Source organism: Schistocerca cancellata, chromosome 2 (assembly GCF_023864275.1).
Source record: "Schistocerca cancellata isolate TAMUIC-IGC-003103 chromosome 2, iqSchCanc2.1, whole genome shotgun sequence".
Taxonomy (NCBI): Eukaryota; Metazoa; Arthropoda; class Insecta; order Orthoptera; family Acrididae; genus Schistocerca; species Schistocerca cancellata.
Genome location: NC_064627.1, coordinates 976,335,049 through 976,354,440, shown reverse-complemented (window position 1 = coordinate 976,354,440; position 19,392 = coordinate 976,335,049). Strand labels below are relative to the sequence as shown.

General features: G+C 42.6%; 1 protein-coding gene across 2 annotated transcripts in view; it reads right to left on the bottom strand.

Annotated features, from left to right (window-relative positions):
- LOC126162955 (katanin p80 WD40 repeat-containing subunit B1-like) overlaps positions 1–19,392 on the bottom strand; it is a 132,314-nt gene that overhangs the window by 77,280 nt on the left and 35,642 nt on the right. The window contains exons 8-10 of one of the 2 annotated variants that reach the window (XM_049919789.1): positions 14,014–14,067; positions 13,615–13,659; positions 3,143–3,425 (exon numbers count right to left, since the gene is read on the bottom strand). In XM_049919789.1, the coding sequence (XP_049775746.1) occupies positions 3,143–3,425; positions 13,615–13,659; positions 14,014–14,067 (382 nt within the window). The remainder of the gene's footprint in view (positions 1–3,142; positions 3,426–13,614; positions 13,660–14,013; positions 14,068–19,392) is intronic. The other variant, XM_049919790.1, reaches the window with a different exon arrangement.

The following is a 19,392-nucleotide window of genomic DNA, read 5'->3' as shown; positions in this document are numbered from 1 at the left end:
GTAAGTTTCTGCTATTGTATCATTACCACACCCTATGTCAGTCAAAGAACTTCAGGTTTTTCTCGGCAAAGTCACTACCACCATAAATTTTTGCCTGAGACAGTAACAATTGTGCAGCCTTTACAGGCATTGCTGTGCAAAGGGACTCAATTTCGCTGGTGACCGGCTTGTGAAATCGTTTTCCACCCTTAAGACCATGCTGCAATCTGCACTGTGCTTAGTGGCATACCAACTGCACTTGATCCTTGGCAATGGACACTTCACAGTACAGGTTGGGGGCAGTACTGGCTCATAGATATCCTGATGGCTCCGAGCAGTCTATTGCTTATGTCTAAAAAACGCTCCTGCTCAAACAAGATACTCTCGGATAGAAAAGGAAGCTTTGGCCATTGTATATGCTGTGAAGAGATTCCACGTTTTCCTCTATGGTAACAAATTACAAACCATTGGTTTCCTTATTCAGTCCTTCTGTATTGTTACTGAGATAAAGCGGTACATCTCATTCAACGTCGGGCTTTTTTCCTTTTGCATTACTGTGATTCATTTCCACCTTACAAATCAACAAACAAATGCCAACACTTTGTTCCACCTGCTGGCCAGCCTGAGCCCAGGATTTGTTCAGGAGGTATTGCTTTGTTTCCAGACTGATGTCGCCACCCAGCAAATGGCTGCTGGTTTCCCTGTAACTAGCACACGGATCGTGAAGATGTAACTTTGGATCCCGTCATAACATTCATACAACATGGTCTAATGCATCCAACCCCCTGAGTATTTAATACATCTTTCAACATCGATTCCCGGTTGTGAATGGTTTTCTACTTTTAGACATGGATCATGCAGACCCTTGGGTAGTGATCCCCTCAGTGCTTCATTCAGAGGGTATCCGTTTATTACATGCACATCATTGGCGTGCGCCATGCACGAAAGCCTTGGCCCATTGACAAGTGTGTTTTGGTCCAGCTTGGATAGCGACGTTACCTGCCTGGTTGCCTCCTGTTCACAGTGTGTAACACACCAAGCAGCTCCCAGGGTGTCGTCATCTCCTTGGCCGATGGCATCACATGCATGGGGCCATATACATGTGGATTTCACTGGCCCCTTTCTCCACGGAACACACTAAGCACCTCCCAGGGTGTCGTCATCTCCTTGGCCAATAGCATCACATGCAGGGGCCATATACTTGTGAATTTCACTGGCCCCTTTCTCCACACTCATTGGCTGTTGGTCATTGATGCATATTCTCATTTTCCGTATGTCATTCATTGCATTTCCACATCCACAACTGCCATCATCACAGCCATGTCCAAATTTTTTTTTCACTTAGAGGTTTGCCCATGGTGTTAAGTGTCCAATAATGCCCCAGAATTTTCATCACAAGAGTTTACAGCATTTTGTGATTTTCGTGGTATCCATCACATCCTCGCCCAGGTTTTCTATCCACAGTCTCACGATGAGGTGAAACATCCAGTGCAAATGTTAAAAACTCAGACAAAAAAGTATGTTACTAACTCTTTGTCTGTCATTGCCTTAGATCTGTTTCTCTCCTCATACCATTTCAAGCCGTTCAGCGAGAAGAGCCCAGAAGAAATACTCCACAGACACCAGCCGAGGACAATGCTACACCTCCTGCATCCTCCACCTGGACATCAACTGATGCAGCCCTCTTCCGGCTGGGTGTGGCTGCCTGCAGAAGCAGTTTTAGACTTTGCCTTAAGAGGATTCCAGCTGTCATCACCAGATGCTGGGGGGCAATGTCTCTGCAACATTCGCACAGTGGATGGCCTCTGCTTGAGGCACCATGATCAGCTTCACCTTCGCGTGGATGGCTGCACCATAAGGCCAGAAGGCACTGTGCAAGCTGGTGGTAGTTCCATCAAGGTGTGAGCTGTGTTTACTTGGAATGGACTGGGACCCTTGGTTCAACTAAACTGATCATCAGCTGGCTACTTGAAGACCATCTGCAGCCATTCATTTATGGATGACATTGCGCTATGTCACTGGGCCACAACTGTTCATGACTGGTTTGAAAGACATACCAGACAATTCGAGTGAATGATTTCGTGACCCAGATCACTGCCCTGTATGAATCTCATCAAACATTTACAGGACATAATCAAGAGGTCAGTCTGTGCCCCAAATCCTGCATCAGCAACACTTTCGCTATTGTGGATGGCTATAGAGGCAGGATGGCTCGAAATTTCTGCAGGAGACTTCCAATGACTTATTGAGTCCATGTCATGTCAAGCTGCTGCACTATGTCGGGCAAAAGGAGGTCCAACACGGTAGTAGGAGGTATCCCACGACTTTTTTCACCTCTGTGTAAGTGATATCTTTGGAGAAAGAAGGGTGTAAGTGCTAACTACATTATTGATAAAACATTACTGAGCAGATTCTGGATTTAATCCACTGATATTGCATGTATAGTTTCATTAATAACAACTGCATGTGATGGTTACTGTCAACAATGTAACAAATGAATATAGAATTTTAAATTTGAAGCTTGTTTCCTCATTTTGTCACTTGCACCCCTTTGCTTTTAACTGCATTGATTACAAAAGCTGTTTTATGCACATTTTAGAAATCATTGTATCTCCTCAGGCACTTCTAAGTAATGTAATAAATCAATGATATGGATATAATAGAGGGAAACATTCCACGCAGGAAAAATATATCTAAAAACAAAGATGATGTGACTTACCAAACGAAAGCACTGGCAGGTCAATAGACACACAAACATACACACAAAATTCAAGCTTTCGCAACCAACGGTTGCTTCATCAGGAAAGAGGGAAGGAGACATTTTCTGCTTGTGTCTGTGTATATGCGGTTGGATATGGGTGTGTGTGTGAGTGTATACCTGTCCTTTTTTCCCCCTAAGGTAAGTATTTCCGCTCCCGGGATTGGAATGACTCCTTACCCTCTCCCTTAAAACCCACATCCTTTCGTCTTTCCCTCTCATTCCCTCTTTCCTGATGAAGCAACCGTTGGTTGCGAAAGCTTGAATTTTGTGTGTATGTTTGTGTTTGTTTGTGTGTCTATCGACCTGCCAGCACTTTCATTTGGTAAGTCACATCATCTTTGTTTTTAGATATAATGTAATAAATCAATTTACATAAACTATAAACAATCCAACTGAACTTACTTCACAGGAAAATCCATTTCTGGGAACTCAGATGAATCCTTATACGAATTCAGTCTACGAGAATTGTGCTTTGAGCGTGGCGAACTTGTAGCCTGTGGATGCATAGGCGTGGAGAACTGTGAATCTATTACTATGTCACTGTTTGGAGAATCAGCAGGCAGCCTGACCACGGCTGGCAGTGACTGGGACGTTTCACTCAGGTTGATGCTGCTCAGGCTCCTTGAGCTCAGGTACACCTCTGCTTCACTTGAGGCTGGGTGCAGTGCTTGAGGTATTGCTGGGTCTGGAAGATTTCACAAAGAATCTGTTCGAGTTATGTTTATTTCCCAATCAGAGATGACAAAAATTAACTCTTACTGGACAAAAAAAAAATTAATTACTGCCCATCACACATGCATTTTTCAATCAGAAAACAAAAAATAAAATATGTAATTTCCACTATTTTAGAACTTTACATGAGAAAGATAGGTTTGTATTAATTACTGTTGCAAGTACAACAGTATTTTTTTTTTATTTTAATAATGAACAGCCTCAGTTGCACCATTTACCTACAATTTACCTAGGTTTCAGTCGGGATAATCCAACCTTCTTCAGAACAACAGTATCTACTGTTTGTCCATAGTGGACATTGTCAAGCTAAAACTACAGTGTTCCAGTACAGCAGTCACAACTGCCACAGCGCGGTCGTGAAGTGGAGCTGAGGCAGTGCCAGGTAAGTTTTACAGTTTGACGATAATTTATGGACTTTTAGTTTTAGCTTGACGATGTCCACTATGGAAAAAACAGCAGATACTGTTGTTCTGAAGAAGGTTGGGTTATCCTGACTGAAACCTAGGTAAATTGTAGGTAAACAGTGCAACCGAGGCTGTTCATTATTAAAATTAAAATTTATACAGTTGTTGACAGGGCTGTGAAATACTGAAGATATTTAACAACAGTATTTATTAATATATAGAATTACTTAATCTTAAGAAAATAGCACAAATACTTAAAAAATTTAATAGGTACCTGTAGTTATTATTGTACAGAATAGTAAGCTAGCACCTAAAGTAAAAGCTTATGTAGTATTTAATTTCTTTCTAAGAAACTGCACACATACCAAAATATATGGCACCTCCCATGCCTCTTCAGAGACATTCATATCTGCAAACATATTTCTTCTTCTTTTTCCTATCTTTTAGCTCCTTATTGTTAAATAACAGAAGAATTATATGTAACAAATTCCCACATAGTCGATGGAAGCACATACGCAAGACTAAAATGTCACTAAGCTTTGTGTGTGTGTGTGTGTGTGTGTGAAATGTCTCAACTACACAGCGAATTGTTATCTTTTTATTCATTCCATTATTTATAATACACCAAGGAATTCCCATTACCCTACCATACTGTAAGATTTTTTTAAAGTCCTAATGAAAGGTTCAGTATCCAAGAACACACGCATCTTGTTAGAAATTAACAGATATGACAAAAAAAGTACAATACTGCTAAAAAATGTAAGGAAAGAAGGCATAGAAGACAATGCTACAAAGTTTGTGTGTATCACATATTTTAATAACGTATTTTTAGAAGTAGGTGAACAAATTTGGCTCAGTAAGTTCAGAAGACAAATTGGACAAAATACAATGAAATGAAAACTACTCACATAATCACATTTGAAATAGAGAAAAATGTCATGACCCTCAAAAGTAAAAATTCAAATAAGACGTGAAAAAGTTGTGGCCTTTACATTCTTAGTTATGTCTGTAATACTTAAGTAATTCAACGATTTTTCCCCTTACAGATTAAAATATGCCAGTATTAGGCTTTTCTACAAGAAAGACGATTCCATAATTTTTGAGATCATGTTTTCCAGGATTGTCACTAACTCACTCGTGTAGTAATTGGATACTTAGTAAATCAAAGTACGGATTTCAAAAGTTCTGCTCTACCAAGTAGCAATTTATACATTCACCGAGAACATAATAAAATTTTTAACTGATAACATATTGCCAGTTGGGATCTTCTGCAACTTACTGGACGACTTTGGCTGTGTCAACTATAAATTATTTATGGGAGGTTAGGATTTTATGAGGTACATTATGCAGAACAAGTCTTGCTTTATTCCTATTTAAAATCATTATGTAGAGAGTTGCTGAAGGATGATCAAGTAACATGAAAAGCAGTGCTGCATCATCCATGTAGGGTGAAATCACAGTGGACATTCTGAAAGATGTAGTTTGGAGCCTGTTGCTGTTCTTGCTCCTCTTAATGAGTTATCATTTAAATTAGGATGAAGAATTAGTCACTTTTTCAGATGATCAAGCATTAATGTCAAGCCAAGCAAAGAATATCTACCGGGAAAATAGTAGCATAAGTGATGTTTCTGCTAAAGTTAATAGTTGGTTTTGAACAAATTGGTTAGCTTTAAAATTTGAATAAAACACAGTTCATCCAGTTTTGTGCAGCCAAAATACCCTACCTGCTATTGACACTATGTACCAACAACGAATAGTAAACAAGATAATATTCTACGTTCACAGATGTATATTCTCATGAAAATAAACTGGAAAAAACTAAGATACATAATACATTTTCTATCTCCAATGTTCAACAGGATAATAGTCTGGAACAACTCCTCACTAAGACAAAAATATTCATAGAACACAAAAAAGTAATTAGAATTATATGTGGAACTCACACAGCTACATCTCATGAGTATCTGTTTAAGGAACTGGGAATATTAGCCACAGCTGCATAGTATAGTTACTGACTAAATGAACTGTCAACAATTCACTACAGTTTGATAGCAACAGGCAACAGAGAAATTAACAAATACATTACCAGAGAGGAATATAATCTGCACTTCCTTCCTGTGGATCTAACTGTGACACAAGAAAGAGTGAAAGTCAAAGCTATAAAACTTGTTTCTCTCTATCTCTCTCTTTTTTTTTTTTAGGGCGCAAAACTGCTATGGTCATTAGCGCCCGGTCTGTGACTTCGGAAACGGTAAAAAACGGAAATGGAAAGCAGCAGCAATGGGAACGAAACTCAAAAAATTGGAGAAACTAAAAGCAGAAGGAAAGCTTAAAAATCCACTACAGAAAGCGGTTGGTTGTCCCCAAAAAGCGGTTGGTTGTCCCCAAAAAGAGCTTCAAATGACTGACGTCATCTCACTGGAACTAATAAACTCGAGAACATGATCGGCCGAGCGCATGTCATCTGCTGAAATGGACGATATATCAGGCGACAGCTGTAGACGGGCACGTAACGGAGTAAAATAGGGGCACTCAATTAAAACGTGTCTTACGGTCCACAGCTGAGAGCAGTGGGGACAGAGTGGGGGAGGATCGCCGCTTAAAAGATGTCGATGGCTAAAAAGACAGTGCCCTATCTGGAGTCTAGTTAAAATTATCGGCCGCCTCATTTCCACAGATATCAACATGCCCCGGGAGCCAGAGGAACGCCACCGAGACGCCCCCCACGTGGAGCAAGCGCAGACAGTCCTGAATCCGGTGGACCAGAGGGTGCACAGGGTAAAGAGCTTGGAGTCTGAGGAGAGAGCTGAGAGAATCTGAACAGATCACATACTGTATCCGCTGACAGCGGCGGATGTAGTGGACAGCCTGGAGAACAGTGTAAAGCTACGCAGTATAAACCGAACACTGGTCGGGAAGCCGAAATCGATTTGGGGTGTCGCCAACAATATAGGCACTCCCTATACCTAACGATGTTTTCGAGCCATCAGTGTAAATAAATGTGGCTTCCTTCATTTGTGCACATAGAGCAGCAAATGCCCGATGATAAACAAGTGAAGGGGTACCATCCTTGGGAAATTGACAAAGGTCACGGAGCAGGCAGATCCAGGGACGGAGCCAAGGCGGTGCTGTACCCCAAGTTGTCAAGAAGGTTTTAGGAAAGCGGAAGGAAAGAGAATGGAGCAGTTGACGGAAGCGGACTCCCGGTGGTAGTAGGGAGGAAGGGCGGCCTGCATACCCTACATCCAAGGAGGCATCCAAAAAATGTCATGGACTGGATTAGCAGGCATGGAAGACAGATGGCTAGCATAACGACTCAGAAGGACAGCTCACCGATTGGACAGCGGAGGTTCAGCAGTCTCAGCATAAAGGCTTTCCACAGGGCTGGTGTAAAAAGCTCCAGATAATAAATGTAATCCACGGTGGTGGATAGAGTCGAGACGAAGAATAGACGGCCGAGCAGAGGAGTAAACTATACTTCCACAGTCCAATTTCGAGCGCACTAAGGCGCGATAGAGGCGGAGAAGGACCACTCGGTCCGCTCCCCAGGAGGTACCATTCAGGACACGGAGAGTGTTGAGGGATCGCAGACAGCGAGCCAAAAGATAGGAAACGTGGGAGGACCAGCGCAGTTTTCTGCCAAACATAAGACCCAAGAATTTGGCGACGTCCAAAAATGGAAGGTTGACAGGTCCAAGATGTAAGGAGGGTGGAAGAAACTCCTTACGTCGCCAAAAATTAACACAAACGGTCTTACTGGGAGAAAAACGGAAGCCGGTTTCGATGCTCCAAGAGTGGAGGCGATCGAGTCATCCTTGAAGACATCGTTCAAGAAGGCTGGTCCGTTGAGAGCTGTAGTAGTTCGCAAAATCGTCCACAAAGAGGGAGCCCGAGACATCAGGAAGGAGACAATCCATAAACGGATTTATGGCAATGGCAAACAGTACAACACTCAGCACGGAGCCCTGGGGTACCCTTGTTTTCTTGGGAGAAAGTACGGGAGAGAGTAGTGTTCACCTGCACCCTAAATGTGCGCTCTGCCACAAATTCATGAAGAAAAAGGAGCAGCCGACCTCGAAAGCCCCAAGAGAACAATGTGCGGAGGATGCCTGTCCTCCAACAGGTATGGTATGCTCTCTCCAGATCAAAAAATATTGCTACTGTTTGGCGTTTCCGGAGAAAATTGTTCATGATATAAGTGGAGAGAGCAGCAAGATGGTCAACTGCAGAACGATGCTTTCGGAATGACTGCGAGATTCCAGGCACCAAGGTAAACGGTAATTCACCGTACGCTCGAAAACCTTACAGACACTACTCGTGAGAGAAATGGGGCAATAGCTAGAGGGGAGATGTTTGTCCTTTCCAGGTTTCGGAACAGGAACAACGATAGCTTCCCGCCATCATCTGGGAAAAGTACTGTCGGTCCAAATTCGATTATAAAGGCTAAGGAGGTAACGCAGACTATGGGTTGATAAATGCAGCAACATTCGGACGTGGATACCATCCGGTCCTGGGGCGGAGGAGCGAGAAGAAGAGACGCATGGAGAAAACAGTATTGTAGCTTTCGCGATTTTGAGAGGAGAAGGCAAGAGGTCGCACTTCCACTGCACGTTTCTTCGGGAGAAACGCTGGTGGGTAATTTGAAGAGCTCGAAATCTCAGCAAAGTGCTGACCCAATGAGTTAGAAATTGCGACGGGGTCCACTAATGTATCATGCGCGACAGTGAGCCCAGAGACCGGGGAGAAACTAGGCGCGCCTGAGAACCGTCAGAGCCGGCTCCAAACTTCCGAGGAGGGAGTGCAGGTGTTAAATGAGCTAATAAAGAATTTCCAGCTTGCCTTCTTGCTATCACGGATGACGCGACAGCATCGTGCACGGAACTGCTTATAGCGGATACAGTTGGCCAAAGTAGGATGGTGGCGGAAAACGCGAAGAGCACTTTGCTGCTCACGTATTGCGTCACGGCATGCCTCGTTCCACCAAGGAACTGGGGGGCGCCAGGGCAATTCGGAGGTGCGTGGGATTGAATGTTCCGCAGCTGTAAGAATAATGTCAGTAATATGTGTGACCTCATCGTCGACGCTGGGAAAGTGACGGTCATCGAACGTCGCTAGAGACGAAAAAAGTGTCCAATCGGCTTGGCCAAACTTCCAGCGTCGCGGGCGCATATACGGCTGTTGAGGCTGCAGTCTAAGGACACATAGAAAGTGGTCACTAGAGTGTGTATCATCTAGGGCGAACCATTCAAAGCACCGAGCTAGCGGAACAGTACCGACCTAAAGGTCCAAATGAGATAAATTTGTCGTGGAGGCAGACAAAAATGTAGGGACCCCAGTGTTGAGGCAAACTAGATCCGCTTGGTGAAAGACGTCTAGCAATAGTGAGCCATGTGGACAAGGATGTGGAGATCCCCAAAGCAGGTGGTGGGCATTGAAGTCCCCAACCAGCAAATAGGGGGGTGGAAGGTGACAAAGAAGATGAAGGAGATCAGCTCGTGCCATTGGTGTGGACGATGGAATGTATACAGTACAAAGAGAAAAGGTATATCCAGAAAGGGAAAGATGGATAGCGACAGCGTGGAAGGAACTGTTTAAGTGGATTGGGTGATAATGGAGAGTATCATGGAGAAGAATCATGAGTCCTCCATGTGATGGAGTGCCTTCAACAGAGGTGAGATCAAATCGGACGGACTGAAAATGGGGGAAAACAAAGCAGTCATGGGGACGCAGCTTTGTTTCCTAAAGACAGAAGATGACCGGCGAGTAGGATCGTAAGAGGATCGACAATTCATCCCGATTGGCTCGAAGGCCGCAGATATTCCAGTGGATAATGGACATAGGGCGAACAGAAAATAGAGGAATGTCACCAAGGTTGCCGTCAACTCAGCGACTGCTCAGAGCTTGTGACCGACAGCATGAAATGGCATTCAGCCGAAGGCAGATCGTGATCCATAGGTTGTTCAGGAGCAGCTCCTGCCACCAGCGATCGGCCGCCAGCAGTGCGCCTCGGCGACACAGAAGACGGCCAAGGGCGATTACCGACAGGTGGTGCTGTAGATGAGACACGCCTTGGCGGAGAAGGAGATTAACTGGGTTTCTTACTAGCCTTCTTGGAAACATGATGTTTAGATGAAGGACGAACCGATGGTTGTGAAGTTGGGATACGTAAAAAAACTTCACGAGTATGCTCTTTTTTCGAAGTCTTGGTGTCTGACTTTTGGGCTCGAGATTTAGCAGAACCCGATGAAGGGTGAGCCATAGAGTGGGCAGGCGAAAGTGGTGAGGTTGAACGGGCAATCTTCGCGCTGGCCGATCTGACGACCGTGGCACTAAAGGTGAGGTCACAAGTCTGCGTGGCCGCCTCCTTTGTTGGCCGAGGAGAGGCAAGGACACAGCTGTATTTTCCTGTCTGAGGCACGGTGGGCTGTCGACTGGCGAATAATTTTCGAGCAGCAAAGGTCGACACCTTTTCCTTAACTCTGATTTCCTGAATGAGCTTTTCGTCTTTAAAAATGGGGCAATCTCGAGAGGAAGCAGCATGGTCACCCATACAGATGATGCAACGAGGGGATGGAGGTGGACAAGCACCCTCATGGGCATCCTTGCCACACGTAACACATTTGGCCGGATTGGAACAGGACTGGCTGGTGTGATTGAACCGCTGACACCGATAGCAATGTGTAGGGTTTGGGATGTAAGGGCAAACGGAAATTATCTCATAGCCTGCTTTGATTTTCGATGGGAATTGAACTTTGTCAAATGTCAAGAAGACAGTACGGGTTGGAATGATGGTCGTGTCAACCCTTTTCATGACTCTATGAACTGCAGTTACGCCCTGGTCAGATAGGTAGTGTTGAATTTCCTCGTCGGACAATCCGTCGAGGGAGTGTGTATAAACAACCCCACGTGATGAATTTAAAGTACGGTGCGGTTCCACCTGGACAGGGAAGGTGTGTAGCAGTGAAGCACGCAGCAATTTTTGTGCCTGGAGGGCACTGACTGTTTCTAACAATAAGGTGCCATTTCGTAATCTGGAACAAGACTTTACAGGACCTGCAATTGCGTCGACACCTTTCTGAATAATGAAAGGGTTGACCGTGGAGAAGTAGTGACCTTCGTCAGACCGAGAAACAACAAGGAACTGTGGCTACGATGGAAGGACTGTCTCTGGCTGAGACTCAGTGAACTTATGCTTGTGAGCAGAGATGGTAGAAGATGAGGAAACCATTGCGAAAGTATCCCCCATGATTACCGGCATCTCCGATGGCGCGCTCCTTCCTTGTGGTGGCCCTCTCTGAGGGCACTCCCGCCTTCGGTGATTGTTCACACCTCAGGTCACACCTCCCGACAAACGGACGGAGGGACCAATCGGCACTTTCGGAAGTTATCAGCTTGGGTAATCACCCCTCCCTGGGCCTGGCCGTTACCAGGGGGTACGTACGTGTCCTACCTGTCTACCCGGGGCGGGGAATTACCCATTACCCCGTCACCGGCTACGCATGGAAATGCGTGGGTCGGCCTTCAGACACGCACAGGGAGGAAAAAAGAGAAAGGGAAAGGATAGAAGAGAGGTCTCAAACGCCGCAGCGGAGAAAAGGGCGAAGAGAAGGGTAAGGAAAAGAGAAGGACAAAGGAAGGATGAAGACTTGCAAGTGGAGAAAGCAAAGAATTTATTACAGTTTCGAGCGTCCGTCTCCGGACGTAGGCACAAAACATACTCCCAGAGGGGGAGAAAGGGAAGGAAAGAGGCGGAGGTGAGGGGGGGGAGGGGGCGAAGATGGGGGATGGGGAAGGATGGGAAAAGGCAAGGTATGCAGCCCGGAAAGGTAGAAAGGCCACATTAGCTCGGGATCCCGTGCTCGCTACGCACGTATCCACAAAAGAGTTGTGGATCCCCTGGCGGGTATAAAACTTGTTGGTAGTCTACCTATGCAAATGAAACATCTGACAGACATGAGTGTTTTCGTTCAGCTGAATGTTCCACATCATAATGTTAATCATGAATTCGACCTATAGGTCTTGAATCTTGGCAGCAAACTTGGTTAGGCAATAATGGCATTCTCGCAGCAATAAGTATCTGACAGATGCAACAAACCTTATGCTTTAACGTTATTCAAAAGGTATGAACTACTGTACAGTTTCCTTTGCTCTTATAAGATACTCACAAATTTGTTCATCATCATCTGACAATTTCCAAACAAAAGTGATGAGTTGCACACTTATGAAATGTCAAGCAGCTGATATAAATGAAAATTAAAAAAAAAAAAAAATTTACTGTTTGCCATAAATAAATAGTGGTGGACTGCACAGAATACAAACACTGTAACAATCTGAATGGCAGGAACAAAGTTCACAGTTTAATGCCCCATATACATGTAACTCATCTGAGGTGACAACAACTCTGGTTGGATAAGCATGGGAATATTCGCCATGGCCTTGCTGAAAGAACTGTCTCATCACGTGCCTGAAGGAAACCCAAATCAGGATGGTTGGACGAGGGTGTGAAATCTGCTGCTCCTCTAAACAGGTCAAATATTTTAGGCACTGTACAATACCAATCAGTTTGGGGTCGAGCTGGACTATAATGGCTGACTGCAGACCACCAAAAAATAAAAGGGTGGATGAAATACAAGTTTTTGTTACCATGGGAAAAGCTACATTCTACTAATGGAAATAAATATGCATTGTTTCTTCAGAAGATATGATAACAGAAGTAGTACAGTAGAGTGTCAATTATCCAAATTAATTGGGGGACATGGGTGTTTGGATAATCGGACTGTACATGTTTATTTGCCAAAAAGAAGTACTATACAGTAAATTTATTCATAAAAACAGGCATCTCTTTTAGTATTACAAAGTAACATACAAAAGGAACTTCAGGAGGAATATGTAGTGTGTGGCACAGTTCATTAAACAAAAATATATACATATTGCATACACATTTTGCATGAACAATACACACAGTATACACACAGTTCTCCTTCCGATCTCTTGTGTAAACCACTTGTAAACAGCATCATCTAGATCTGTGTTAGTGGCGAGCTTCATAGTTTTACGGCTTGTTGATCCATCAGTAGAATGAAGTATAGCTATAAAATTTGGTATGCTCATCTTTTGTTTTTTTATATCTGTAATTGTCGACTTCCCCACCTTGTACTCATTGGACAAAGTGTTTGCAGATTCACCTTCATCTAACCTTTTAATAATCTCGTACTTGTCCCTCATAGAAAGGACAACACGTTTACGTTTAAGCATTTTGTATCGTTCACTTCTTCAAGCAGCAGCACACAAGTGGTCGTAACAGAGAACAGGTTACTGTTTGCACCATGAGAAGCTCTTCTTGGGGGCGCGCAATCCTTCAAATTGCGCAGAGCGGCATGCCTCAACTTTAAGCTGGCGCCGCTGTTGCCGTGAACAGCTTTGATACTGCCGCTACTTCTACTGCCAGTGCCAAGCCGACAGAAGTGTGCTGATTGGCCGGTCAGCAGCGCCTTGTGAAGGCCCCATTAGAAGCAGTGGTGGCCCAGTGCAGCGACTACTGTGGGAAACTTAGTTTGGGAGTGAGCGGGATGATGGACGGTAGGGTGGGAGAGTAACAGGTGCGAGCGAGTACACAGTTCGGTTAAGCGGTCGTTCGGTTGACCGACATTCGGATAATCGACGCTCTACTGTATTTACAATTACACCTGCATTTTCCATGAATGTATAAGGTGTTTTGAACACAAATATCAAACTCACCATTAGAAAGAGCAGGGAACGAGTTACGAGGGGGTGTTGACGCAGCTGTAACACAAAGCAAAAGCAAATATGAAGTCCACAACAACAATAAAAACCACATGTGCTCTATGAATCAATAAATTCATACAAGTATAATTGCAAACATAACATTTTGAAAGGAAAAATGCAGAAAATTTTTAATTCATATTTTTAGAGTTTTTTTATTCCTAACAATATGTTGCACCCCTGTCATATCACAAGCAATGATGGTAGTCACAGGACAGCGTAAGTCATGTGAAGTATAAAATTACAAAAGCCAGAAAAGATATACTTTATTTCTATTTCATTCACACACTTAGTTCTCTCATAACATGACGACTGACAGATGCACAGGAAAGAACAAAACTGAAAACAACTCACCATCATCAGGTGGTGCAGGGAAAGGTTCAGGTTCAAGAGGAGGTGTTCGACTAACTGTAACAAACAAGCAGATGCAAAATTTAATGCAGATCACACACATGCTCTCTACAGATGCTAAAAATAACATTTCTGATCTAAGTGAAATAAAGGAATTTGTAAATATTAGTACCTATTATCCTAAGGAAAAACTGAATAGTTTTCCAGAGTTAACAGCATAGTAGATATTAGTAAAAGCTGTCTGGCTATCATTCTTTGGGACAAACAGTTATACTCATGAACAGTTTGCAGAACAGCAGCTGTTAGTTACATGCATGTGCATATGTACACAGAAAAACATACACAAACACGTACATGGAAGAGGGTGAAAGTACTAAGAGAAGGAAAAGAAGAAGGGTTGTGAGTAGTACGAGGAGAGGGAGGGGGAGGGGGAGGGGGAGGGGGGGGGGGGAGAGAGAGAGAGAGAGAGAGAGAGAGAGAGAGAGAGAGAGAGAGAGAGGAGGAGAAGGAAAGTGAAAAGTGAGGTTAGAACGTGCAAGTGAAGAAAGTAAAACAAGACATATCCAAAATATGCACTGCATAAGAGGAGTGCAACAATTACATAAAATTTTGAGTAAAGCAAGAATGCACGGGAGGCAAGAGAAAAAAAATATATATTCTCAGTATCTACACCATAAAAGGTAATAACCTGTTATATATTAAACACAACTGCATGTGTACATCAACATATTTACATGCAACAGACACCAAAGGGGAGTCATAGAAAGGGGGTTTCAGAGTCAGTCATTGGACAATCAAGAGGAGGGGGGGGGATCAAGGGTCAGTCAACGGGCAGTCGGAGGGGGGGGGGGGGTTGTCAGGGTCATGGGACTGAGAGGTTGGGAGGTTCAGGGGGTGGGATAACAAGACTGAGTAGGATAGTGCGAATATGAGAGTATGAAGCTGAGATGGGAAGGGGGGAGCATAAGTTCAACAGAGGATTCTTGCATCGTCATGAAAAAAAGTGCAAGAACTAAATGTAAATGACTGGTGGCTCCTAAAGTGTATTGCAGTTTTGATGAGTATGATATCTGAATTTCAATGTCGTACCATTACTGAATACAATGGCACAAATGATAACTTCATGTAGTCATAACTTCATGTTAGCATGTAGTTTTAATTGTTGTAAAATACGAATTAGTTGCAGAACTTTTATTCCAGCAGCACTTAACACACTGCAGATATTATCTCAACCATTTATTGAGAGGTTAAAGAGAAAAGCAGGAGGAGAAGAAGAACAGATCACATATTTCTCAAAAATGAGTACAATGGTAGGTCACACAAAAACAAGCAACAGTTATTGGCCAATTTCAACTTTCCAGAAAGTTCTTCACTTTGGAGATACAAATGGTAATGACACAAAAGTGTTACAACAGCACCACTGCAGCCACATCTTTCGCTGTGTTAATACTAAGAGAGTAGGAGCCAAACAGAGGATTACTTCATGTTTCATGAGCTAAATGGAAATCAAAAGTCAAGAAGAAACAGAAAAACTGCTCATGTGAAGCAATACAAAAATGCTACGCAAAGTCTACCAGGATTGGAAAAATAACATGTTTGCTAAAAGAAAATGCCAACAAGCAATATAGGGAACTCATAAATTTTCTTTGTTAGAAGAGGTAATAGAAGTCATTCTTTATACAAACACACTGAATACATTTTGAGAAATTTCCTTGGTTTTGTCATGAAGTACAAGTAGTAAATATAAGTTATAAATGCTGTGAATATAACCATGTCTCTATTGATCTCGCGCATGTAACACCCGTTTGCAAAAGAAGGAAGTGAAAATATGAGTCACGCACCACATTCTGTTCCTTCTACAAACTACCAAATATGCAACACAATTATACAATAATAATCGGTTGGAAGATTACTATGACAGTCTCTATAAGCAGAAATAATACAAAAGCTCTTAAACATTGAACAACACACAAATTATGTGCAATAATGTACAATTACAACTGTAGGAAGATAATAAACAGAAAGTAAAAATATAAGGAAAAGTAGACGTAACATTAGAAGAAGAGACAGGGTGAAATTGCTACAAATAAATAACAAACATAATGACTAGAAAACACCACAAGAATATTACAAAGCAAGGTGAGGAGGACCATAAAGCAATATACCACATTCACAAGAATTTAGTTTGAAGATAATTAATATGGTACAGGAAAGTATAGGGTAGAGCACAAATAATGGAAGGAGTAAAAGTAATCACAACCCGCACAGAAGTTTCTTATCGAACAAACTATCCACACCTGACAGCTCAGTCAGTAAGAGTATTGTCTACAAACGACAAGGTTCCCAGTTCAAGCCATGGTCATCAGTATTAATCATTCAAGTCATCAATATATCTACTGAAGCTTCCTGTCCTGTGCTTTTTTTATGACTCAGAGGCAGGGCATGCCACTAAACATAACATGCTCAACTTAAATAGCTGTTTCACAACAGATGCCAACAGTAAACCCCCACCCCCAATATCGGTTTCTTTGATTTGTGTCAATAGGAATTGTCCTAATGGTAAATATTTCAATCCTGCAATCTGTCTGGCCTTAATCTCTGTTAGGTCCTTCGAATGTCAAGCTCCATCATTGTCTCCATGTATTCTTTCCACCAACCCCACTTCATTCTAGTTTCATGTTTGATCCATCATTGCATTAATCTAAAACTGTTTTTCTTCCTGTTCTGTCCTTATCCCCACAAACCCACATCATCTACTTCACAATGTCCCACAATGGACTCCCTTGGCCTTCACCAGGCATGCTCACCACAGCTGAATCATTATCCAATTTCTTGCTATCTCTCTAGAACAGAGGTTCCCAAACATTTCCTCTGACAGAACACTTTGAGAATCCTGGTATTTAGTGGAACACATTGTTTAGTTTGAAGGTTAATAAAATGTTTAAAAAATGATAACTTTTATTATTCAATGATTAGTTCAATTTTAAATCATAACTAATAATTTAAAAAATCATTAGAAAATAGGAAAAAAGATAATTAGTATCATCAAACTGCCAAAAATAGTTTTAGCTGAGCACGTAAACACAGTTTGGGAAACCATGTGTTGTGACTCGCAGATCATTCACAGTGCCGCCGCGAAATTACGCGCGTCCTCTACGTGCGGTGCTGTCTGGCAGCCATGCAGCAGCTGCACCACCTAAGCGGCCAGCCGAGCAGCGGCCGCTAGACTGGGACTCAGTGCTCATTCGAACGCTAACGTGTACACATGTCTTGCTTGTCAACTTACTCTGCGACTTACATGTGTTGTGTCGTTCTGAAATATATGTGTTAAACGTGATGTTATAACACCATGCTCTAGAAATCACTCTCCATTCTGTTCACCTCTCCTTCCCCCCCCCCTCCCCCCCCAATTCCCTCTTCCTGTTTGTCTCTCAACCAATCTGCCTGAAACAACTTCTCATCCCACTCTAACTGCAGCATCAGGACAGTCCACCAATGTGAGTGAAAGTATGGTAAACGATTAGCTTTACTCCTTGCAATGCCACGTAAAGTTCTGGTTAAGAGGATTATGGAAGCCAATTAAGTAATGGCAAGGAAAACTCTTTCTATGAAAATCGATAACACACCGTTAATTCAATGGAACTGCAATGGTTCTTCAAGAATACAATTCATAGTTAATTAAAAAACTATCAATACACTCATCTCATATATCTTTGGCCTGCATTGTAAATACAAGATATCTTTTCCAAACTTACCAAAATGTAAAATTATCAGCATTGAACATTGGATTTTACTTTTATTTTATATATTCATGTGTAAAATTTATCTTTTAAGTATATTAATACATAATCAATACATTTTTGATTGTCATATTCATTTCACTCTCATCTGTTAATGGCAGGCTGTTTGTGCTTGCTCAGAAGTTCTCTTTCACTAATAAATGATGAATGACTCCATGCATGTATCTTGGGGTGCCTTTCAACTGCTGACTGACCAAAAACTGTTTATCTTCATTGATTGTAAAGATCTTCAAAGCAACGATATGTGCTATGTCATCAAATTTTTGGTTAAAAAAAAAAAAAGTTTTGACGATCTCCCTGCATAGTTCTGCAGTTGCTGCCATTGTTGATACAAACCCTCTAATTTCAGGATGCTGTTTCTCAACTGCTGTGTCAGAAGTTGTTAGTTTTCCAAATAAATTTTCACTTCCCAGACATGCTGATGTGAAGTTAATTTCCACACCCACAAATTGTAAAAGAAACTTATTAATGTTGGTTTGACAGATGATAGTTTACTTTCAGCTATTTCATGCTAGTAATGCCCACACAAATACATGTAAATTTTCAGTAAATGAACTGAAAACCAAAACACTGGGACACTGCGCTTCCCTCTAAAGTTAATGATGGGATTGTCCATGATGTGTTGTTAACAGGTTCCAAATTCATAATTCCATTCAGCTTGCCCTGGGTTCTCTTGGCCTGGCTTGCAGTCACTGTTCAATTGCATCACCTGACTAATGTGATCCATTCTAAGAACACATTCAGGTACAGAGATTGAAGTAAAAAACCTGTCTACTTCAGGCAATCAATGACTATCCTGCAAAAGTAACACTTGAGTGTCCTTGATATTTTTTGGGGGAAATTTATCTAAAATCCATGTAGCATACCATTAGATAAAAAAGGAACAGTGAATGAGTAAAAATGAATGGTTTCCAAAAAGGTAGCTTGGTGACGAGAGAACACTTGACACTGTAGCAACATGGGTCACGAAGTAACCAGCAAGAACTCACTCACTGGTAGAAATGCAACTGTGGAGGAGGAGACCCAGGACAGCTGTTGTCTTTGGCAGCCCAGTAGACTAAGGAGCTTGATGACACTTGGGACAACGAGGTATACGTCTCCAAGGAGGAGATGTAGTGCTTCCACCATTCCTTCTAACTGCCTTTAATTGGCTAGTGAGATTTTGTGCTGAGCCACTTAAATGTAAGGAAGGCAATTTGTGAAGGACACCATTTGAAACACTACAGGAAATAGGACGACCTTAATAGGTGTTGCAATGTTTTTCGTCCACCATGGTACCAGCTGCCAGTAGAGGAGGCATATAGAAAGGGGATAGCAGTTCCACCCACAACCCCGTCTATGTACTCTGACAGACACAGGAAGAAGTTGACAGCAAGAGTATATAATTGTCAGTTTTCTCTATGGAGAGTCCAGCAAGGCAACTGGTCCATTGAGTGATAACTAGAAAGTGACAGCATCACTGGAAAGTGGTCACTGTCACAAAGATCACTGTGTAGCAACCATTTTAGTGAAGCAACGAGATTTTTTTTGAGGGGGGGAGGGGGGGGGGGGGGGGGGGGAAGACACTCTAAGGCCAACAACC